This window comes from Miscanthus floridulus, chromosome 3 (genome assembly GCF_019320115.1).
Source record: "Miscanthus floridulus cultivar M001 chromosome 3, ASM1932011v1, whole genome shotgun sequence".
Classification (NCBI taxonomy): Eukaryota; Viridiplantae; Streptophyta; class Magnoliopsida; order Poales; family Poaceae; genus Miscanthus; species Miscanthus floridulus.
Genome location: NC_089582.1, coordinates 139,501,607 through 139,524,879, shown reverse-complemented (window position 1 = coordinate 139,524,879; position 23,273 = coordinate 139,501,607). Strand labels below are relative to the sequence as shown.

The 23,273-nt window shown below is 46.6% G+C and overlaps 3 protein-coding genes and 1 long non-coding RNA gene across 5 annotated transcripts; 3 read left to right on the top strand and 1 right to left on the bottom strand.

Annotated features, from left to right (window-relative positions):
* The first annotated feature begins 2,097 nt into the window (after window positions 1–2,097).
* On the top strand, window positions 2,098–3,991 carry LOC136547207 (protein STRICTOSIDINE SYNTHASE-LIKE 4-like). Its single transcript, XM_066539176.1, has 6 exons — window positions 2,098–2,306; window positions 2,396–2,617; window positions 2,794–2,861; window positions 2,995–3,231; window positions 3,311–3,440; window positions 3,544–3,991. Exons 1-6 carry the CDS (start codon window positions 2,163–2,165, stop codon window positions 3,844–3,846), a joined length of 1,104 nt encoding a protein of 367 aa, XP_066395273.1. The 5' UTR covers window positions 2,098–2,162; the 3' UTR covers window positions 3,847–3,991.
* A 3,274-nt stretch (window positions 3,992–7,265) lies between these two features.
* On the top strand, window positions 7,266–9,435 carry LOC136547205 (protein STRICTOSIDINE SYNTHASE-LIKE 4-like). The gene is made up of 6 exons (XM_066539173.1): window positions 7,266–7,542; window positions 7,633–7,854; window positions 7,985–8,052; window positions 8,171–8,407; window positions 8,490–8,616; window positions 8,719–9,435. Exons 1-6 carry the CDS (start codon window positions 7,405–7,407, stop codon window positions 9,019–9,021), a joined length of 1,095 nt encoding a protein of 364 aa, XP_066395270.1. The 5' UTR covers window positions 7,266–7,404; the 3' UTR covers window positions 9,022–9,435.
* LOC136547206 (proteasome subunit alpha type-6-like) lies at window positions 9,074–12,989 on the bottom strand. Of its 2 annotated transcripts, none has more exons than XM_066539175.1 (9): window positions 12,816–12,989; window positions 12,602–12,705; window positions 12,412–12,493; window positions 11,430–11,526; window positions 10,911–10,969; window positions 10,676–10,761; window positions 10,265–10,400; window positions 9,437–9,496; window positions 9,074–9,336 (listed from the first exon to the last, which is right to left on the bottom strand). In XM_066539175.1, the coding sequence occupies exons 1-9, from the start codon at window positions 12,934–12,936 to the stop codon at window positions 9,314–9,316; spliced, it is 768 nt and encodes a 255-aa protein (XP_066395272.1). In that variant the 5' UTR covers window positions 12,937–12,989; the 3' UTR covers window positions 9,074–9,313. The 2 variants fall into 2 exon arrangements, with proteins under 2 accessions (XP_066395272.1, XP_066395271.1); XM_066539174.1 differs by having other exon boundaries at window positions 10,305–10,400.
* An 8,248-nt stretch (window positions 12,990–21,237) lies between these two features.
* On the top strand, window positions 21,238–21,801 carry LOC136547204 (uncharacterized). Its single transcript, XR_010781506.1, has 2 exons — window positions 21,238–21,286; window positions 21,543–21,801. It is a non-coding gene; the product is annotated as an uncharacterized lncRNA (long non-coding RNA).
* The last annotated feature ends 1,472 nt before the right edge of the window (window positions 21,802–23,273 follow it).

Here is a 23,273-nt window from a genome sequence, read left to right as displayed (position 1 = left end):
CTAAGTATCTTTCAGCAAATCCCGTCTTCCATGCTAGAACAAAGCACATAGAGGTGGATTATCATTTTGTTCGTGAACGAGTAGCAAGAAGGCTACTTGATATCGAATATATTTCTACCAGAGATCAAATTGCAGATGGTTTTACCAAACCATTGGCGGTGCGGAACTTGGAGATGTTCAAGAACAATCTCAACTTAAGAAGTTTCAATTGAGGGGGAGTGTTAGAATATGTAACATGCTCTTGTACCGTGTACACCAAAAGATAGACTTGACCAGGAGATATGGTAGTTAGCGTTTGTATAGGAAAGAGATAGTTTGTTTCTATTTTAGCTCCTTAATTATCTCCTGGCCATCCATCTAGGTGTTGCACCCCCCTATGTAAGCCATGGCTGGGGCTTTTCAGCTAACCACAGAATCAACACGAAACACGCCCGCCTACGGCGTTTCCACGCATTCAAGCGCCTCTGAATCTCGCACAGAGTTATCACATGGAATTCTTTTGTATAATTCCTCTTATGGTTATACTTTCTTTGTCACACTTTTTTCTTTTTTCTTTTTGGTGGGGGGGGGGGGGGGGGGGGGGTTGGATAGGCCCAAAACAGTGCAGGTTGCTAGTGAGTTGGCTATCACGCAGTAAGTGAAGTTGAATCCGATGAAAAGCAAAAGCAAAAATCTGTTTGACAACAAGGGATTCAGTAGGTTTCAGTCCAAGCTTAGTTCTGTTGGAGATAAGGGAAAACCAATGATGAAGAAGGATGAGAGTAAGACTGCAGAACCATCTCGGCCTACTGGTCCCTTTGAAAAGTTGTTGGCTCTGCAAGCTTATTGTCGAGGCAATAACCTTTTGTTTCACCTATGGAGAGAAGTAGACAGGCAAAAACCATAAGTGCCCAACCAGATTCCTCTTCGTGTTATTCAAGTGCTGTTGGAACCTGTTCAAGTTGAGCCTGATCTAGATTATACCTCTACTGAGGAGGATTCAGAAGTTACAGCAGGACAAGTTGCCATGACTATGCAGCAGACACCTTCAGATGTTGATGTCAAAAGGAAGAATAGAACTCTGAGATTGAGGGGATTCATTGGCAAGCATGAGGCGCTTATTCAGGTAGACTCTGGTAGTGCTTGAACCTTTGTTAGTTATGAGTTAGCCTCTCATATTGATCAAGACCAGAAATCATTTGATCCTTTACACTTCACAACTGCTGATGGAAGTCAGATGCTCTCAGACCAATTGATCCCACAATCGCAATGGATGTGCAGGGGCATTGTTTCACTTATGATACCAGAATATTAGCAATCAAGTTCTATGACATGCTATTCGTGTAGATTGGCTCATAGCCCTATGTGGATACACTCGAGAAAGAAACTATTGAGACTCACTTATCACAAGCAAAGAATTGTGTTGAGAGGAGTTAATGAGGAGGCCTCCAAGTGTTCTCACGTTTCGGCACATAAGCTAAAGGGTTTGCTTAAGAAGAAGGCTGTAACTCACAACTCAGGGCTACTTTAGCTATGTCGATCTCTCTCACTTTCCTAGCAGTTACTGCATCACAATCTCAAGCTGAGGAAGTTCGACCAGCACTTTACAAATTACAGCACGTAATGCTCGTGCAGGCCGTTCTCACCGCTGTGCACTGCAGGAGTGCTGGGCCACATCCCTGAGACCCCGGGCCCTTACGCAGCTCTTCACCTGTTTGCTTGAGCTTGTTTGGCTTATAAGCTGTACTTTTTCAGTCAATGAACAATATTTTTTTCTCATACCAAATCAGCTAACTTTCAGCCATGACTTATCAGCCAAACAAGCTCAAGCGAACAGGGCGCTTGTCTGCTGTTGAATTGTCTTGTGTCCTGGACCAGTGCTCTTTATTGCTTGCGAATCCCGGGCAAATTGAGATATTTTTTTTTTCATATAACTGGAAACTGATATAGTGATATACGTAGTTTCGTTTTTTGCCTTCTGGCGCCGCCACACGTCAGCGTGCACTGATTGAATCTCTGAAAACTCTGTTCCAAAAATAAAAAAAGAATATCTGAAAACTCAGCGCTCGTACGAGGGCCAAGATAGTAAAAAGATCAAACAGCCGTGATATCAACTGCCAGCTGCTTCTTTGGAACTAATAACTCGTCCATTGGTTAGGTGGTGTCGTGGCGGCCAACTGACCATGGCGCCTGGCCTCCTCGGCGCCGCCGCCGCCGTGCTGGCAGCGGTGGCGTCGTTTGCGGCCCACGTCGCGCTCAACTGCCCCGTGCAGCCGGTGCCGTCGACTCCGCGGCCGCCCACTCCGCCGCCCAACAACCTCCTCCAGGTTAACGAGTCGTCCGGGAAAATCCTTGCTGCTCGTCAATTGTTGTTGCCGTTTCGTGCGCGTGCGTGATGCTGACGCGCGCCGTGCAGAGGTTGGAGAAGCTTGGGCAAGGGGCGCTGGACGCGCCGGAGGACGTGTACGTGGACGCGGCGGCGGGCGGGGCGCTGTACACGGCCACCAGGGACGGGTGGCTGCAGCGGATGCACCCAAACAACGGCTCCTGGGAGCGGTGGCGCTTCGTCGGCGGCACGGGGCTGCTCGGGGTCGCGCCGTCCGCCGACGGCACCATGCTCGTCTGCGACGCCGACAAGGTAGGCTACCTGCACCGATCGGAGAACTTGCTAGCGTTGTTGGTTCTAGTATGAACACTTGTCATGATGAACAGCACTACAGCTGAAACATGTACGGAACACCGATTAAATAATGCCTATATTTGTTTATTACTGTACATGTAATTAGTAATTTGTATATGTAATTGATTGAGCAGGGGCTTTTGAGAGTCGGGGAGGAAGGAGTGACCCTTCTTGCGTCGGAGGTCGAGGGCTCCCCGATCAGGTTCGCATCAGTTCCCGAATTCCGGATCATGCGGTGCCACTCCGTAACTGTTAAGCCACCCCCTGATTTTGTTTCCCCTCGCCTTGCGCGTGACCGTTCTCTCGCGCCCGCGCCGCCCGCCGGCCAACACCAGGTTCGCTGACGCGGCGATCGAGGCCTCCGACGGCACGGTCTACTTCAGCGATGCCAGCACCAGGTTCGGCTTCGACAGGTGGTTCTACGACTTCTTGGAGTCCCGCGCCACCGGCCGCCTCCTCCGGTACGACCCGCGCAACGGCGAGACGTCCGTCGTGCTCGACCGCCTCAGTTTCGCCAACGGCGTCGCCCTGCCGAGGGACGAGACCTTCGTGGTCGTCTGCGAGACGAGAGGGTAACTGAACCTTCACTCGGATCATACCGTACGCGTATCATATGGACAACCAACCAGCTGTGAACAAAAAAATATGCAGGTTCAGGTGCATGAAAGTGTGGCTGAAAGGGGAGAAGGCCGGCAAGGCAGGGACGTTCGTGGACAACCTACCGGGGGCTCCAGATAACATTCGTCTCGGGTCAGACGGTCACTACTGGATTGCCCTCCATGTCAGCCTTCCAGCCACTGGCTCCTGCCTCCCCGCATCATCCATACCGTCTTACTAACAGCATCGCCTGATGACAGTTTTGCATTTCGGTGTCCAAAATGCAGCTGAGGTCGCCATGGCTGGACTTCATCACGCGCTGGACCTTCACGAAGAGAGTGGTGGCCTCGTTCCCCGTGCTCCTTAAGTGGAGCAAGGCAACGACCAAGGGTGCCATGGTGGCTCAGGTGTCGGAGGATGGCAACATCGTCCGCGTGCTTGACGACTCCGAAGGGAAGGTGATCAACTCCGTCACATCGGTGACGGAGTTCAACGGGGACATCTTTCTCGGCAGCCTCACGACCAACTTCGTCGGCAAATTATCTCTGGCTCAGGTGACACAGCAGGAGCAGGGAGCAGTGTCTTCGTAGACAGACATTCGAGTTCTCCATGTCAGTTTATCCCGGAATAAACCGGGGAACATTTCGGTCTAGATAATCTTTACTCTCTATTATTGCCAATAAACGGTTCTCTATCTGCCAGCATAGTAAGTCCCTATTTGATATCCATTTACAATCGATAGACATCGTACTGTAGGGACCTTTTTACTCTCAAATTTTCCAGTTCCAAATTTTGAAGTGATTATATCAACATATAGGTAGAAAGATTTTATGCATTCCAGGCAATGGAGACCCGACGCTCGCGTTGTTTCCCTCGCAAAACGACTCGAGGTCGACTAGCGGGCAAACTTCTGCCCCACCAGAGCAGTGGTCGCAAGGAGGGCGGCGGCGGGACCTCTTCTCCACTCCCTACCATGTGGGGGATTGGTGCTCGGTGGTCGCGAGCTCCGTGGCTAGGGTCCTCCCCGGCGATGGATATGATGGTCAGATCTGGTGTCCCTCAGGCACGATCTACGAGCGCTCGGTGCCTTGGGTTTGTTTTGGCAGTGCCATTGCAAACTCAAGGCGGCGGTGCGGAGGCAGTGCGTCTGCTGCGTGGGCTGCTGAGCAGCGGCAACATGAGCGACAGCTCTCCACTGCCGTCCGCCGCCGATAGGGGGGGTGCCGCCGGACCCCGTCCCCTCCGATGCAGCAAGGGCCTCACCTAGAGCCTTCGCGTGGCTACCACCTTCATGGGCTTCGCGGTGGCCCGCCGTGAGGAGGCGGACGCGTTGCGGCAGTGATGCCAACGGTGCTCAAGCTCTGTAGGGATCCGGCTCCCGCGAGGTCAGGAACCCCGTGGACCTGGCCTGGTCGTGCGTGCTCATCCTCAGCATGAGCGCAACAGCTGTTGCTTGTGCGGCAGCGCGAAGGCACGACAATTGCGTGTGCAGCAGCGCAGTGCTGGCTCTCTGCAGGCTCGGATGCAGGGCAACTTCTCCCTGGCTTGGGCTCCTAGATCTGGACTCCCCTGCTGGGCTGAGAAGGCCGCGGCACATCACGGCAACGGAAGACGGTGATGCCTACGGGCGCCACTCCCTTGCTAGAGGTGTCGTCAGGTTCCCTGTCGCTCTGCATCTTTTTCACCAGCCCGCTACGCTCTCTGTGGGTGAAAACCTAGCAACGATTCACTAGGTCATGTGATGACAACATCGTGGAATGTTGCATACCTTCTTGGAGGCGTCCTGTTGGGACAGAGGTACTAGTGTTCTGCTTGGTTGTGGTTCGCTGGAACATGGGTGTCCCGTATCCGGCGGCGGCACTCGTCTTCTTCCATGTCCCTACCTGCGAGACGGGTAGGAGGTCCGAGTGTTCTTGGACGCCGGATGGAGAGGACATCTCAGATGAAAAAATTGAGGTGCTTGCCGTAGCTTTCCCTCGTTGAGAGTCTGAGTTTTGGAGCAAGATGTGTGCTATTTTCACTAGATATGTAGTCGCTTCAAGATGTAAGAGGTAGATAGTTGCTCCTATGCAAGACCAAGACAGATTGAAGCAAGGGCGTAGAATAAGTTCTGAAGCTTAGTCTTTTTAGTACTTATAATCTTTTTTTATTGTTTTATGCGCCTTAGTCTTGAGGTTTTGAGCCTAGGAGCTCATGTAACTTTTGGCGGCATATATCTCAAGTGGGTATAAAGGTTAGATTTTATATCCTTTTATATATATATAAAAGAAAACTTCTGCCCCCTCCGACCAACTCAAACGCTGCCGTTGTGGCTCCTCGATAACCGTGATTATGGTGGAGGAGGCCAGTGGGTGGTGCTAAAAAAATCTCTCCTCTGCATACTCATTTCTCCACTGTTTCTCTCTTTTCCCTAAATCCCCAATCTCTCGCTTTGTCCATGCTTTGGGTAGATTCATGAGCGTGAAGGACGGATCTATGGAGAGGTGTTGTTGCCCTGCGTCACTGCGTCGCAACAAGGCTCCCCGCGTACTCAAGTTGTTGCCAACCGTGGCAGCGACAACAGCTGTGGTCATGAACGCGACCGCGTGGCGTAGGGTTTCTGGCCAGCTTCGGCGGCATGAGAGACGATAATGGCGTTCGTGCGCGCTGTCGCGAGCGACTAGCTCCGCACTGCGCTTGGCGATGGTCATGGTCACGCTGGCACAGGAGTGTCGATGGCGTTGTGGCATGGTTGTTTGTGGCCAACATCAGTCGCGTAAAGACGATCGGACACTCAACACGGTGGCGTTCGGACACGCCGTCATGAGCTTCGAGCGCTGCGCCATGCTGAACGTGTCCTTCCACCTCACCTCATTGGCCCCGTTCGCGTGTCCTTAAATCCGGCTTGATCCGTTTCTTTTTTTTCATCCAGAACAGTGTTTTTCTCTCATAAATTCCTCCAGAATTCATCAAAACCATCCAAATTCCTCCAAAACCATTACATCCGAACGGGGACATTAATGGCGCATTTCCATGAGTTGAGGTGGTTGTGACACGTTCACAATTGTTGTTGCGACTGTAATTTTGATCTGGGCTCCAAATGGCATTGCCCCTTGCTGTTCGTGCGAGCTACTAAGGGCTCAAGCAGCAAGGTGCCATGGTCGTGTCCAGATCCACTAGTGGCGACAGTTGTTCACGCTCCTGCTTTAAGGTCTCAGGCGAACCACAAGGGTTCGGGCTTACCACAACCTCAAGGTCATTCATTCATCTCTGCGCACAGTTTAAGCCCACTTTTGGTGATCCAGCCCTCCCCACTAGGTTTGCCCAAATTCAAACCGACTAATAGTCGCTCTCAGTGCCCTTGCTTTATCCATGATCCTCGATTCCGTTGTCGTATCAAATTTCGGGTTAGCAAGACCATCAACCTCTCTCTTCGATCTCTTCATTCTCCTTTTGCCAGCCCTTCCTCCTTTGAGGCTTCTTTTCTTCAATGATGTTGGCGGGCGTCGATTGATTTCAAAATATGCTTCAAAAACAATGTAAGCATGACTGTCGTATGCTAAACTTGACTCGAAGCTTATCGGTCGTCTTTGGAATGGAGGTCGTCGGAGTACCTCCACTACGCGGTGGTGTTTGTTGGTGAACAACGACATGCTTTCGCTATGGGTTTTTGTTTCCTCCTTGTGTTTGGTGGTTGTCCTCAGCTCTCTTATGTCATGTGTTGTTGATGTTGTTATACTTTTAGTCTGTGTACTCTATTATATCTTTTTGAGCGATAATTTATATATTACCACTCTTGGCTGCCTTTTTCTTTGACAACAATTGGCTGCTGTTGAAGTGTCTTCTGTCTTGGACCACTCTTTATTGCTTGCGAATCCATGGCAATCTGAGATATATTTTTTAATAATTTTAAACTGATATGTCAACCCTGATGTGCCATGATAGTCTCGTTTTTTGACTTCTGGCTGAAACCGCCACACGTCAGCGTGCACTCTCTCAAAACTCATCGCTCGTACGAGGGCCAAGATAGTAAAAAGCTCAAACAGCCCTGATCATACCCTACTCCATTACTCTCCAGGCTTCGAGGGGTATCAACTCCCAGGTGCCAGCTACTTCTTCTTTGGAACTAATAACTCGTCTATTGGTGGGGAGGTGGTGTCGTGGTGACCATGGCGCCTGGCCTCCTCGCGGCCGCCGTGCTGGCCGCGGTGGCATCCCTCGCGGCTCACGTCGCCCTCAACTGCCCCGTGCAGCCGGTGCCGTCGACTCCGCGACCGCCCACTCCGCCTCCCAACAACCTCCTCCAGGTTAACGAATCGTCCAGAAAAATCCTTGCTGCTCGTCAATTTGTTGTTGCCGTTTCGTGAGCGTGCGTGACGCCGATGCGCGTCGTGCAGAGGCTGGAGAAGCTGGGGGAAGGGGCGCTGGACGCGCCGGAAGACGTGTACGTGGACGCGGCGGCGGGCGGGACGCTGTACACGGCCACCAGGGACGGGTGGCTGCAGCGGATGCACCCAAACAACGGCTCCTGGGAGCGGTGGCGCTTCGTCGGCGGCACGGGGCTGCTCGGGGTCGCGCCGTCCGCCGACGGCACAATGCTCGTCTGCGACGCCGACAAGGTAGGGTACCTTCACTGATCGGAGTACTTTGCTAGCGTGGTTGGTTGTACAGTACGATGAACAGAGCACTACAGCAGCACGAAGCATGTGCGGGGCACCGATTAAAAAAATGACAGTATTGATTGAGCAGGGACTTTTGAGAGTCGGGGAGGAAGGAGTGACCCTTCTTGCTTCGGAGGTCGAGGGCTCAACCATCAGGTTCGCATCCCTACCCAAATTCCGAAATCCGGACCAAATCACACCGTGCAGTGCAGCTCCGTAACTGATTTTTCTCACCATGCGAGTGAATGTGCCGGCCCTTCCATTCCGCCGCCAGATTCGCGGACGCGGCGATCGAGGCCTCCGACGGCACGGTCTACTTCAGCGACGCCAGCACCAGGTTCGACTTCGACAGGTGGTTCTACGACTTCTTAGAGTCCCACGCCACCGGCCGCCTCCTCCGGTACGACCGGCGCAACGGTGAGACGTCCGTCGTGCTCGACCGCCTCAGTTGCGCCAACGGCGTCGCCCTGCCGAGGGACGAGACCTTTGTGGTCGTCTGCGAAACGTGGAGGTAACTGAACCTTCACTCGGACCATACAGTATGCGTATCATATGGAGAACCAACCAGCTGTGGAGAAAAAAAAAACATGCAGGTTCAGTTGCATGAGAGTGTGGCTGAAAGGGGAGAAAGCCGGCAAGGCAGAGACGTTCGTCGACCTTCCGGGAGCTCCAGATAACATTCGTCTCGGGTCAGACGGTCATTTCTGGATTGCCCTCCACGTCAGCCTTCCAGCCACTGGCTCCCGCCTCCTCGCATCATCCATACCAAACTTGCTAACAGCATCACCTGACAGTTTTGAGTTTCTGGTGTCCAAAATGCAGCTGAGTTCGCCATGGCTGGACTTCATCACGCGCTGGACCTTCACGAAGAGAGTGGTGGCCTCGTTGCCCGTGCTCCTCAAGTGGAGCAAGGCAACGATCAAGGGTGCCATGGTGGCTCAGGTGTCGGACGATGGCAACGTCGTCCGCGTGCTTGACGACTCCGAAGGGAAGGTGATCAACTCCGTCACATCGGTGACGGAGTTCAACGGGGACATCTTCCTCGGCAGCCTCTGGACCAACTTCGTCGGGAAATTATCTCTGGCGCAGGTGACACAGCAGGAGCAGGGAGCAGTGTCTTCGTAGACAGACATTCGAGTTCTCCATGTCAGTTTATATCAGAATAAACTGGGGAACATTTCGGTCTAGACACTCTTTACTCTTTAAGCGTTTCATAAGCTGTAGAACATTTCGGTCTAGACAGACATATACGGCTCTGATGTACAGTAATCGGCTCCCGGTTAAGATTTCATAAGCTGTTGAAGATTCAGAAGACTAGTAGCTGAGAAACTGTGTGGCCTTTAGCTCTGCTTTGCCTGGGTTGTTGGCTTTCAGGTGCTCATCGATTTCAGCTTCTGTCAGCACTCTGAAAGTTGGATCATCCGTCCTGACTGCCCCAACCTGGAACAGTGGTTACTTGTTATATGTGCTTGCATTGTTCAGAGCATGATGATGGACGAATATGACAGCATATCAACAGAAGTTAAAAATGATTAAGTACCTCGATTTCTGTGGCTTTGAGGTCCTCCTTCAGGGCGAACTGCAATGCTGATATTGCCGTCTGGAAATGAGAGGAGAAGAATAAATCAAAATTGGACTGAACCACCAAGTCAGGAAACTGATCACTGTGCTATGAGAATAAAGGCCAAATCAGCTCACAGAAAGATGCATTAACACTATCGAGTCCAACATGCTTTCACAAATTAATATGCAAACTAGGTTCCAAGTCACAATCCATTAAACTGTAAACAAGCTTTCTGAAGCAAGTGTTAGAAGAAAAAAAATAACAAAGTGGCATTCAGTAGTTTATTACAATATAATAATAAAGTCTCCAGGTACAGTTTATTGAACTTACTACATGATTCCGGAAAGCGATCTATAACAAAAAAAACACCCAAAGGTTCAGCAAGTGTTTTTAGATTACTTGGTATTTATTTGATTTTTTTAATAGCATGTGTAGATAACCAACAAAATGGACCTCCTGATTTTTTATAATAATGTTCACCAGAGATACCCTACAGTGTTATTGTTATAGATCTCACTACTACTTGTCTTAAAGAATATTTATTACTGCAATTGTAAGAACCATGCTGTATAAAATGCATGCTGTCGTCATAACTCACAACTTCACAAGCACAGACTATGGAATAGCTAACACCCTCCTGTATTATGCGTTGACAGGAATCAATATGATATCAAAAACATGTAAAAAAAACATCTCAAATAAAAAGGTTTGCTCAAGCTAATTTAAAAAGACACCAGGAAGATGGTCATGCACAGTAAATCACATGATTCCTGTCTCTATTCATCCACAGGAGGTGTTGCATACCTTCATCGAGTTTGCTCGTAATAAATAAAAACACACGTACTTCAATGGTTTCCTGAAACGATAGTGAGGGATTGTTCTTCATTTTCTTCTCAAGAAAGTTGTCTGCCTCCCTATCTCTTTGGCCAGCACTTGCTGCCTGAAAAGAATGCATGGGAAAAGTCATGTCTTTCTGATACAGAATGTATTCCAAATTGATGCATGTAAAATGGGATGATATAAGTTTATCCATCGAGAATGTTTATCGAGGTTATAAACCAAAAAAGTTTTTACAGAATTTATAAATAAACACTGTCTTATCTGCAGACGTGAAAATCATCCAAAAGAGAAACGGTTAGCTTGCATTATGACTTTATGAGTTTGATGAACCAAGGAAGTCAATGAGTAGCTCAAATTTCCTTGAATAATAAATACCTTGTGACCGAAGAAATACCCAGCAGGATCACATGTAAAGAGCTGTGGAGTTTCTTTCTCATCATCAATGCCCAAAATCATAGCAACTGCATGGGAGAGTACAAGGGCGGTCTAAGGCTCTAAGCATTAAGATATATAACAGAAAATAGTAAAACATGGCTGCAGGTTCCACCACTCCCATTTTATTGTGGGGAAGGAACACCACCCTCAAATATGTAAATCTCATTGCACTAACCAACTCCAGAAGGTCTCTTGGAACCATACTGGGTCCAGATCTGTGCTCTGTCTGCAATCCTGTGAAGAAACAAGCATATGCAGTTGGTTACATGCAGAAGATCCCTGTTTAAATACAGAAGTATGCCAGGCTATTGAAAAAAATCGTGTTTATATATAAATTATCATTAATGAAAGAAAACATTATGCATAGTAAATATAAACATAGTTTTGGTTTGTGACGACCCCTGACTCCCTGCACTGTACGGTGTTTGAAATTCACAGGGCCCACTTAATTTCTTTCCTTCAACTTAATGTGCAGGATCAACAGATAGACAAAACATATGCATAAATCAGGATAAATACTTTCGAGAGGATATCTCAGTGTCCTCTCATACATCCAACACGAGACTGAAGACTGAACATGAGTGAGATTTAACTAATGATGCAGATAGAATTATTTTCATGTTAGCAAGCAATTATAGGCACTGCCAGTGTGAAGTCCTGATCTACTATCTATTTCCTTGAGGTCAATATTTACCATTGTGCCAAAACATCAGGAGGCATTTCATATCCCCATTTGAAACGAAATTCTGCAGTTTGATTCCTTGCCTCATGAGCCAATGCTCTTCCCTCACCTGTAATGATGATTGAAGAAACAGCTATGATTATCAGCATTCTAAAACAAGCATACAAATAAACATTACTATTGTGTCATGTTTTGATGTTTCCATCTTTGGTGCTCTGCGCGGTACTGGTCAATGGTGATTCGAGTTAGTTCAAATTTCAACAGTAAATTCTAAATCATTTCAGATGTTAAATTTAATGGCAATGGTCTGATGTTCAACAAGGTACCAAACCAATAGTCTGATGTTCAACCAGGTACCAAACCAATGGTCTGATGCTCAACAAGGTACCAAACCAATGGTCTGATGCAATGGTGATTAGAAACAGAAGTAATAAATTGGCAGAGCCACCTTGCTGCAAGCATTGTCAAGCGAGCAATCACGCATTCATGCTCATGAACATAAAGCGTCAGTAAAACCAAACAGATCATTAGAATTTAGACCAACTTCGACGAATTGATGCATTAATGCATTATATGTGTGCGCTAAAGATGACAGTCGAATTGAACCTTTGCAGTATATAACCAGAGGTTTCAGATTATCAAATCGAATATGATTACAGTATGTTGGTGTGTCAAGTGTCAACCAACCAAATGCAAGTCTACAGAGCTCAATTAAAAAAGTTCCTAGGTGGATTTTGAAGATACACCATACAGTTTCAATTTTCAAACGCCCTCATGACGCGCAATAAATAAATCAACGCTACGCTACGGCGCATGGTGTATTACGCCATTAACCCGTAACTCCCGAGCGACAGCACCCCCAAAACCGTAACAAGTTGGACCGCATGCATTAGCATTAAATCAATTGGAGAATGAATCAGACAGCGTACAGCGCATACGTTCTGCTAAGAGTTCGGGCAGAAATGACAAGAGAAGCAAGCGCTGGTGAGGTCACCTACGATCCCCGTGGCAAGCAACCCCAGCCGCTCGGTGATCGGGAACAGGCGCGAAACGCTGGTCATGTCCAGCAACTTGTCCTAGAAACAAGCAAGCAGAAGAGCATCATGACCGATTAATCGAGCAAACGCGAGAGACAAAACTTGGACCGATCGCCGCCGCGGGCGCACGGGGCCAGGGGCACTCACCTTGGGCTCGCTCGCCCTCCGCTGGCCGACGACGCAGACAGAGTCGGCCCCGCGCACGCCGACGGAGGTGACGCCCGCTAGCCTCGTGGCGTTCCAAGCGTACTCTGCGAAGGAGACGCGGAAGAGGAGTGAAGGACCATCAGATACCGCAGCCGGCGGGCGGCGCGGACCTTCGGGTTTCGGGGTTTTCCGTGCGCGCGCACAGCGCACTCACCGACTTGGTAGAGGCGGCCGTTGGCGGAGAAGACGGTGACGCGGCGGTCTTCAGAGACGGTGCCGGACGCTCCGGCGCCGCGGTGGCTACTGCCGCCGCTGGACACCTCACCCACCTGCATCGGTCTCGGCGTGGGTTTGGGTTTGGGTTTGGGCTCGCTCGGCCGTGCCTGGCGTGCTGAGAATGAGCTGAATTGGGGACGCGACGACGGGGGGTTTTGGTCGGGGGCGGAAGAGGAGTGGAGTGCTTCTAGGCTTGAGCTCTAGGTCGCGCGGCAGCCCAGGTTATGTGGCATGCGGCCTATCTTCGGTGAGCGGCCCATCACGTCCTGATGGCTCGGGCGTTACGTTGCTGGAATGCTGGGCCACATCGCGGTTGAAAGGGCCCCAAGACCTAAAAATAAAGGAAATAGTCCATTTAATCCCCCTTAAACTCTCCTCATCTACAAAAAAGTATTCTTTTAACCCCTTAACTTTTAAAGCACCTCAGTGGTTTTGAAGAATGTTTTAGTGACGTGACGTCATGTTAGAGCGGGTAAATTGAACTAAGTGAAAGTTCAAGAGGTAAATCAAACAACAAAATATTTTATAAAAAATAACCAAAAAACCATAAAAACGAATTTTCAAAATTTATTTAAATTTTTTTACATGGAAAAATGTTGCAATTAAAAATTCAAAAATCCGGTTTAATCTTAGAAAAATTATTTTAGCTTGGAAAATTATGAAACTAGTTTTAGAATATTTTTTTGTAAAAACATGCTCTATCTAATGGTACCTAGCTTAATATTGTTTGAATCATAATGGACTCATTTTGGTTCTTATTTGCTAGTAGAAGTTCTCGTTATCTATTATAATTAGTCAACATTAATTGTTCAGACTACGTAGAAGCATCAGTGGAGCGTCATCGAGACTTTAGTGGTTGGGCTCTTGGTCTCATGTCCTGAATAAATTTTCATAGTTGTGTTAGCCTACATGGCTACATGCCCTAGATAATAATCATTATGAATGTTTGGCACCGTTCATAATTCAGCCCCCTGCTTAGCTCATAACGATCTTTAAGCTTTGTAAAATGATCCAAAATTTGGTTAACTCCCACATATATATTAAAAATTATTCCAATTCAAATATTTTTAAAGGTAAAGTACATTTTTCAACCTCCAACTCGCATTGAAGTTCGATTTTCAACCTTCAACTATGAAACCGGGTAACTGACACCCTCCGACTGTCAAAATCGGACAAATTTGGTCCTCGACCTGTTTCAAAAGCGATTTTCTATTTTCTAATATTAATAAAAATCTGGTTCAATCTCTAGAAGTTCATAATTAATTTATTTTAAATTATAAAAATAGGAAACTAGTTCATGTTTTCTTCTAAAAATGTTATATATATGTTGATGCTATATTTAAAATTGTTTAGATCTTACTTGTTTTAAATAATAACAAACGTGACAACGAGCAATAAAGCAAAAGGACATAAATAAACCAATTCCAAATGCCTATATATAGACCTTAAACAAGTAGAGAGCATTTTTAGAAAAAAAAAGTAGTAGTTTCGTCTAAAAAAGTAGTAGTTTCAGTTAGAGTAATACAAGTCCCTCGACGGTGGCGCCAATGGCCCGCCCAGACGAACTCCGATCAATCGGCCGGCCGGCTCACCTTGTCAAGACCGCCCGCCCAGACCGAACGCACGCACTTCTTCTCCCACCGATTGCAGGAGAGGAGGAACGCATCTGAATCCCGAACAATCCACAGGAACAGCAGATGGATGGCGCCCCCGCTTGCTTCGGTGATGCCGATTGGGCAACGGTTAGGGGAAGGGAGCCAGGGACGAAGTCGGAGACTCGGAGGAGCCAAGGTCAGGTGCCAACACCGCCCGGCCCTCTCTTCTCTGCGGAGGCCTTGCTGCGGCACAGATCCGTCGGCTCCGAATGTTGCCTCTGAAGCTGGGGTGCAGATCCGCCGTCTCAGGCCACCGGCGGCTGCGACATGAGCAAGGGCGCCGAGACGCGGAGGCCGACCACCGGGCGCCCTCTCTGTTAGCTCGGCTCTCTCTGCGCCGACGATCGACGAGTCGTTGTTCCATCACGCTTGCACTCCTCTCCCATGATCCCATCTACATCCGCCGTTGTCTACATCTGCCACCGTCAGCGACTCCGTGACCCCGTCCCTACGCGAGCGGGAACCAGCAAGCCAGCAAGGACGTATAAGCCAGCCTACCTATGCTTATTTAGATTTTTTTTTCTTTCAAGTAGCCAATCTGAACAAAAATGGCTAAATTGCTGCTGTTTACCGTGTCCAGGAATCAGAGTACATGTGCTAGAAAGCTCCACTTGGGCGTCTGGGCATGGACGACGACAACAAATACATGAGACAAACTGTCTTACCAATGAGGCCTTGGTTCCCCTCGCATCGGTGTTGTGAATTGGCTTGAATCGGTCCTGATCTCCTGATTATGTTCTAGGGTAGTATACAGAGCTTGGACGAGCTGCACGTGCACAGCAGTCCTGGGGTGCATGCTGCTGCTGCTGCATTCACTACGGGAGAGATAAAATTTCCCGAGTGTCTCTGGCTTCCCCGAGTGTCAAAAATCGGACACTCGGGGAAGAATTGCACTCGGGGAAGAGAGGCTTTCCCGAGTGCCGTAGAGATCCTGGCACTCGGTAAAGAGCAGCACTCGGGAAAGGCCCTCTTCCCCGAGTGCAACACTCGGGGAAGATCGGCACTCGGCAAAGAAACATGCTACTTGACGGTTCAACCCGCCAACGCCGTTAAAACTTAAAAAAAAACCTTCCCCGAGTGCCTTCCCTGGCACTCGGGGAAGAAATTTTTTTGTTTTTGTTTTTTTTGCCTCATTTTTTTTGTGAGGCCTTCCCACATTATTTAAAACTCCATGTTCAAATTTGGGATAATTTTGATTTTTTTTGTTATATTTCGTTAGTTTTTTTCGTTTCGTTGAATTTTTTTGCATACTTCGAATTTGAACTGCAGGTGCATGAAATAATGGAATTTGGTGATTCAAAAAATTATATTAATGATATTTGGTGTATGTTGAGGCCTTATCCAGGAACTCGCATGAAATGTCGAGCATCTTGTTGACGTAACATGACGAACAACTTGCGGGAAAAGTGTTTTTAAATTATATAAAATCCGAACGAAGTCCGAAAATCACGAAACTTGTTTGGGCGTCGTGGTATCGCATGTAGAGGCTATGATAAAAAATCGAGAAGGTTTCGAGTAAGTTGCGACGTCGGATGCCTAAAACCCAGACATCTCCGCATATGATCACTTGTAGAGGCATGCGGAGATGTCTGGGTTTTAGGCATCCGACGTCGCAACTTCCTCGAAACCTTCTTGATTTTTTATCATTGCCTCTATATGCGATAACACGACGCCCAGACAAGTTTCGTGATTTTTGGACTTCATTCGGATTTTATATAATTTAAAAACACTTTTCCCGCAAGTTGTTCGTCATATTACGTCAACAAGATACTCGACATTTCATGCGAGTTCCTGCATAAGGCCTCAACATACACCAAATATCATTAATATAATTTTTTGAATCACCAAATTCCATTATTTCATGCACCTGCAGTTCAAATTCGAAGTATGCAAAAAAATTCAACGAAACAAAAAAACTAATGAAATATAATAAAAAAAAGTCAAAATTGTCCCAAATTTGAACATAGAGTTTTAAATAATGTGGGAAGGCCTCACAAAAAAATGAGACAAAAAAACAGAAAAAACAAAAATACTTCCTCGAGTGCCTTCCCTGGCACTCGGGGAAGACTAAAAAAAAGCCCACCAGGCCTTATCTAAACCTAACCGGCCACCCACCCGCCTCCACCCCGCACGCCGCACGCCAGCAATCACCCACCCGCACGCGCCGCCTCTGCTCCCGCTCCCGCTCCAGACGCCGCCCACACGCGCCGCCTCTGCTCGCGCTCCCACTCGCCCGTCTCCACACCCCTGCCCCCCGGCGGCCAGGCCCCAGACGCCGCCCGCCTGGCCCCTCCGACGCCGCCCGCCCTGCCCCTCCGGCGGCCAGGCCCCGGACGCCGCCCGCCCGGCCCCTCCGACGCCGCCCGCCCGGCCCCTCCGACGCCGCCCGCCCGGCCCCTCCGACGCCGCCCGCCCTGCCCCTCCGACGGCCAGGCCCCAGGCGCCGCCCGCCCGCCAACACCCGGTCAGGATCTGCCGACGCCCGCCCGCCCCAAGAGCTGCCAGGCCCCAGACGGCTCACCCCAAATCTGACGTGCGACTCCAGCCAGGTTCTCATCTTCCTCACCCCTGCTGACGATCTTCTCCAGTTCGTTGCAAAATTCCAGGCACTTTATAGGATTTGTAGGGTGGATGCTGTTCTTTGCCTTCTCTGTCAGTGCAAAGCATTTGTAGGATGGATGCTATAAGTCATCTAGGAGTACTGCGTGCTAGCCAGCCAGCCATTGTCATTTAGCATGAATGCAGTGATGAGTTACATGTTGGATTCATTAAGATATGATGCTTATGGTGGCATAGTTAATGTACTGTCGCTGTTCTTCAGTACAATGTTGAAAAAAAATGTAATAATGAGGTGTTTCATTTGAGGCGTGGATGCTCATGGTGTTTACTGGTTTCACTAGTGAAATGGTTAAGACAGTGATAGATCATGATAGATCGTACCCTCTCTCTATACAGTGAAATGGTTTCACTAGTGAAATAGTAGAGAGAGCGAGAGAGAGGGTACCCTCCCTATATATAGTAGACAATGATAGATCAATTTACCTTAACTGTTTTTTCTATATTTTACCAAATGTAGAAGTATATATATGTGTAGAGAGAGGGTACTTTGGATTTTTTTTCCATAATATGGCAGGTTCAGGGATTACTTGGGTTATTCTAAACAAAGGCATAGGTTAGATTTATATGTTACTTTTGTTTATTGTCATAGTTACTACTGTTGTTATAGATCAAGCAACTGTTCCATTTACAGTCCTCTTGTTTCTTGCAGTAGCCCCTGTGATCCACCTGGACTAAACGATGCATCTTGTTGTTTGGCCCGTTGGGCATTGCAAGTTCATCAGGTACTGATTCCTATCTTTATCTGTATGCATCACTTCATGCATTTTTTTGATCCACCTGACATGGTAATGGAATTTGAACTTTATTTTGGGCTGCTTCCTACGTCTCACAAGTAGTCTCACATGAATGAGTAAAATGTTCCTTGAAAGCTGGCCAAGTTCTGTAGGCCTATGCAGCATTTATATTTTCTTAAAATAAGGATGGTCATCTAATAATAATAAACATGTGATTGGAACTTGTGATCTTTTGGATGGCAAGCATGACTGTATTCTCTGCATAGCTGCTCTAGAAATAAGTTGCTGTAAAATACATACAGTAGAGATGCACTATGAAAATTTCTTTTCTTCATGTGAAACTCTATTTAAAATTTCTATCCATGGAAAACAATAACTAATTAAGTACAGCATATTTTTATCTTAAAAAAGATTTTGTGAAACACTATATTGCAAATTTCAATTTCTGAATATGTGTTGCTAGGGTTTCCCTGCCCGCCCCGTCCGACATTCGCGCTCCGCTGGTTTCGTCCCCACCACTGGCGATCCCTCATCACCGAACTCTCGACGCCCGCGCGCGCTGTGGCGAGCTCCCCGGCGGCGCCCCAGCCCGCTCGCGTGCTCGGGCTGTCATCCCCGCCACCGGCGCCTTCTCTCCTTCATCGACGGTCTACGCGCTCCGGCTGCCGGCCGTTCTCTCCTTCCTCGACGATTTGTCCCGCAGCCGGTCCGCCACCACCCACCGGCTATACTCTCCTTCCTCCTCCAAAGGTACCACCCCCACCCTCCTCTCCCTCTTTCTCTGATTCAGAGCCCATGATGCATTCACGATACGTATCAATACTGAAGATGAGTCGGCGCTTCTGATGAACTAGTAATAAGCTATTTCCTAATTCTTCAGTCTGTTGTTTGTTTGGATTTATTTCTCATGTTCTATGACTGCAGAAATAAATGATATGCCCTCTTGTGTTTCAATGAAAAATGATCGACCTGCATATCTGAATTTTTCTGCTAGTTTACATGACTAATTGGAATACATTAGGGAATACACAAGTTCCCGAAATTTTGTAAGAGAGGTTAATGGCTAGCTACCAATATCTGATTAGCATTAGTTATATTCTAAAACCTTTTTTCGATAAAAGGAAGTTCTTATTAACTTTTCAAGACATCACATTCAGATGATACAGAGTTTTTAAAAAAGAACTAGACAAAGCCATACACGCTCTAGTAACTATCGATACAAAAGCTAGATCGCCACCCATACACCCTAAGGGTTGTTTTTTCTTCCTGTAAATTAAAGGGAAAGCAAATTAAAGGCTCATCAATGGATCATTATATATTTTAGAAAATTCAGTGTGTGACCAACATATGTTGTTTTACTCTTTATATAGAATTAGAGCTGTGTTTTAACATGGACTGTACTCTAACTAACCTTTGGAGTAGTAGACATAGTTCACATGAGCTGTGTTTTATATAGAATTGGAGCTGTTGCTTTACTTTTTATATAGAATTGGAGCTATCCAGTCTGCCATCAAGAATATTACTGTCTGCCATCCATTATGACTTGGCTACATAGCTAACCTGACTATTTTCTGAATGTGAACTGCATCAATAACTGACATGTTATCCTACTAATGTAAACTACGTCTGCCTTATTGCTTGGTTCTGTCAGAGGTTTATGCTGATACTAATGCAAGTGCTAGCTAAAACTAGGAAAATAACTGTGTCATTTTCATTTGGATAATAACTATTGCATCCCATACCTTATTTGCAGTATGCTTGGTTACCTCACTTTATATTGTTTTAAGACAAGAACTGGATATCTGCTAATTTGTTTTGGCGAAACTACAACTAGATATCTGCTTGGTTACCTATGTTGCATATATTCTGCCTAATGCCAATGATGATGTTTTTTAAAACTGAGCTCATGTCTTTTGCCAATGATGACAGTTTTTGTATAATGAGGCATAATTATTGCTGTTTATATGGCAGGTTTACTGCTGTTTATATGCCACACTCCTCTCTACTACTACTACTCTACTCTCTCCACTCCTGTTCTCTCCAACTCTCCTCTACTCCTATTTTGAATTGATCACATTTTTTAAACTGTGCGCCTCCTCTATACTACTACTACTACTACTACTCTACTCTGAACCTGAGGCATAAGGCATATGCAATGATGTTTCATTTTGATGCTACTCTGAACATGAGGCATAAGGCATCTGCAATGATATTTTATTTTGATGCTACTCTGGACCTGAGGCATAAGGCATGTGCAATGATGTTTTTTACCTGCCTGTGATGATGTTTTTTACATACTGTGCAGTGATGGTTGCTGCTGCTGGCCTGAATTGTTCTGATCATTTTATCTGAATTGAGCACATTTTCCAAATTAAGCGCATTAACCGAAGAATTGAGCACATTTTTTTGAATTGAGCTTAACTGGTGATTCTGAAATGGCACTTGATTCTGAAATGACACATTTTGTCTAGTTTACTACTCTTACTACTGTGGGGTTGCTTAACTGGGAATGTTGCCTGCTGTGGGGTTGCTTAACTGGGAAAGTTGCCTGTGATGATGTTTTTTACATACTGAGCACCTGCCTGTTGCCTGTGACGATGTTTTTTAACATACTGAGTACCTGCCTTATGCCAATGATGAGAGTTTTTATATACTGAGCACCTGCCTTATGCCAATGATGAGGGTTTTTATGTACTATTCCTATCTGCTCCTGTCCTATCCCACCTCTACTACTACTACCTACTACTACTCTACTGTACTCTACTACTACTACTCTAGCTAACCTTTGGAGTAGTAGACATAGTTCATATGAGCTGTGTTTTATATAGAATTGGAGCTGTTGCTTTACTTTTTATATAGAATTGGAGCTATCCAGTCTGCCATCAAGAATATTACTATCTGCCATCCATTATAACTTGGCTACATAGCTAACCTGACTATTTTCTGAATGTGAACTGCATCAATAACACTTTGTTTTGAATTGTCTCATATGTCACTCTTTTTGTTGCCTGTACTACTATACTACTCTATACTCTCTACACTCTACTGCACCTCTCTTCTCTCTACTCTACTACTCTTCTCTCTACTGCACCTCTCTACTCTCCTACTCTCTCTACTGCTTTTTTTTTGCCAACTCTCCCCTCTCCTCTCTGTTTTTTGCCGATGATGAAATTGTCTAAGTCCATTCATTATATGGAAATATGAGCTGATGATCAAAAACTTGTGAGGAACTTGGCACCACTACCAGTCGCCCCTACATTATCTTCTCTCTTCTCTGCTATGATGCCTTTATGCTCCAAGTTTATGATCAAATGATGATTGACATGTTTCTAAGGCCTCTACTAGTTCTACTACTACTACTTGCACCACCACCACCACCACATCGTCGAGAGTCTACTCCGGTGAGTATGAGTATGGATGTTTTACTTTCTTTGCTCATGCTTAGTGTCAAACCTAGTGATGGCCTTCGTGTCGGATTTGTTGATGTGTCGGCCTTCGTGCCGGAATGTGGTTGTCGGCCTTCGTGCCGACGTTTTTCTTGCAGGTTTTGGAAACCTCTCCGTGCAGGGGAGGTGCTGCCGAAATTTTCAACTTTTCTTTAAACTCCTTACATTTTTATCTTGTCACTCACGTGCAATCTCCTCTCTTTTTTTGCAGCATCAATCGGGGGCGGCGTCGAACCATGTCGAAGGGTCGCCGGCATCGCACGTCGGGCCATCCCCACCTGGACCGTCGCCGGGATCGCACGCTGGGGCGTCCCACCCCTCACAGTCGTCGTGAGCCGCCTTCGGAGTCGTTTTTATGTATTGAACTTGTGAACTTGGAATAGTGTGTACTTTTGAACGTGTGGTTTGTAATATATTGTGGATTTCGGACAAATTTGGTCGTTTGTGATATATAAATGTGGTTTGTGACATATTGGTGTTGATTTGTGGTTTGTGATATATATATATGCTTTGTTGTTTACATGGAAAAGCAAAAAACAAAAAACAAAAAGAATTTTAGAGGTGGCTTCCCCGAGTGCCTGTGCTGTGGCACTCGGGAAAGAGGGATTTTTTTTTAAAAAAAACAAATTTCTTCCCCGAGTGCCTGAGCTGTGGCACTCGGGGAAGAGTATTTAAAAAAAAAATTTAAAAATCTTTCCCGAGTGTTGCACTCGGGGAAGAAAATCAAAAAAAAACAACGACGGCCGACGGCCAACGGCGTCAAGTCTTCCCCGAGTGCCAACACGGCACTCGGCAAAGCCTTCCCCGAGTGCATGATTTTTGACACTCGGGGAAGGCGACTTTCCCGTGAGAGGATTAGCCGGAGGCTCTTCCCCGAATGTTGCACTCGGGGAAGGCTTCCCCGAGTGCAACTGGGCCTTCCCCGAGTACAACTGGCACTCAGGGAAGCCAGCAGTTCCTGTAGTGATTAAGGCACATAGAGGAGTGCACCACCTCTATGTAGTGATCTGGAGCATCACTAAGCACAATACTAATACAAAAACCGTTCACTACAAAGAAATATTCATGACAACATTATTTTTTGTTTTATTAATTACTTTCCTAACAATATGCTCTGATGTAATGGAAATAGAAAATAATGGAATTCAGGTTTGTTATATACCATAACTTCAAAGCAGGGACATAAATCTATATCATTTACTATTTTTCATGTGCAGAATCTTGTTGCCTGAAAAATAGAGGGCGGCATAGAGGATTCACATTGTTCTATCTATAGCTACTCTAGATTAATCCATGACATGGGGAGACTTGGGGAAGTAGTATAGTGATTAATCAGACATAGGTATCTATAATGGTAGCATTTGTTTTTTTTTGAAAATTTTGCCATTGTGATCTTAGCTTCTTAAATTATCTAATGCAGTGTTATTGCTGCTCCGAGTCTGTAAAAAATGCTTCTTGTGCCCATAAGTCGATCCAGAAGAACTAATGAGGTTGCAGCTCTTCCAGGATGCCTGCTGGGTGCCCTTCTTGATGCCTCCTCTGACCGGCGACCAAACCTGAAACACAAGGTAATTAAGCTAAAATCCTTAGATTCTTCCTTTAACAAATTTCTCAGCTTCAGTGAGCAGCAAGGTTTCTCAATGATCCATTATTTTAGGGAAAAATCAAAATCATCTTCCGTAGTAAAATTATTGTACATAAAATCCCAAAACATCGTGCCTGTTGTATATTGAATTCATGAAGAATTGTGAATTGTGGCCATACACTACCGGAATCCTCAAATTTGCCTAGTGTTTTTTTGTTTGCCGAGTGTATTTCCTCGGACACTCGGCGAACAAATTATTTACCGAGTGTTACCCTAAAAACACTCGGCAAATAGGAGGGTTTGACAAGTGTCAAACAAAAAACACTCGGCAAATAGAGGTCTACCGAGTGTCATAAA

Coding starts and splice junctions, on each gene's coding strand:
- LOC136547207 (XM_066539176.1), top strand. CDS start 2,163: ATGGCGCCTGGCCTCCTCGGCGCCGCCGCCGCCGTGCTGGCAGCGGTG. Junction 2,618..2,793: donor TCGTCTGCGACGCCGACAAG/GTAGGCTACCTG, acceptor TTGATTGAGCAG/GGGCTTTTGAGAGTCGGGGA. Junction 3,441..3,543: donor ACTACTGGATTGCCCTCCAT/GTCAGCCTTCCA, acceptor TCCAAAATGCAG/CTGAGGTCGCCATGGCTGGA.
- LOC136547205 (XM_066539173.1), top strand. CDS start 7,405: ATGGCGCCTGGCCTCCTCGCGGCCGCCGTGCTGGCCGCGGTGGCATCC. Junction 7,855..7,984: donor TCGTCTGCGACGCCGACAAG/GTAGGGTACCTT, acceptor TTGATTGAGCAG/GGACTTTTGAGAGTCGGGGA. Junction 8,617..8,718: donor ATTTCTGGATTGCCCTCCAC/GTCAGCCTTCCA, acceptor TCCAAAATGCAG/CTGAGTTCGCCATGGCTGGA.
- LOC136547206 (XM_066539174.1), bottom strand. CDS start 12,936: ATGCAGGTGGGTGAGGTGTCCAGCGGCGGCAGTAGCCACCGCGGCGCC. Junction 12,494..12,601: donor GGAGGGCGAGCGAGCCCAAG/GTGAGTGCCCCT, acceptor GCTTGTTTCTAG/GACAAGTTGCTGGACATGAC. Junction 11,527..12,411: donor GCTTGCCACGGGGATCGTAG/GTGACCTCACCA, acceptor TCATCATTACAG/GTGAGGGAAGAGCATTGGCT.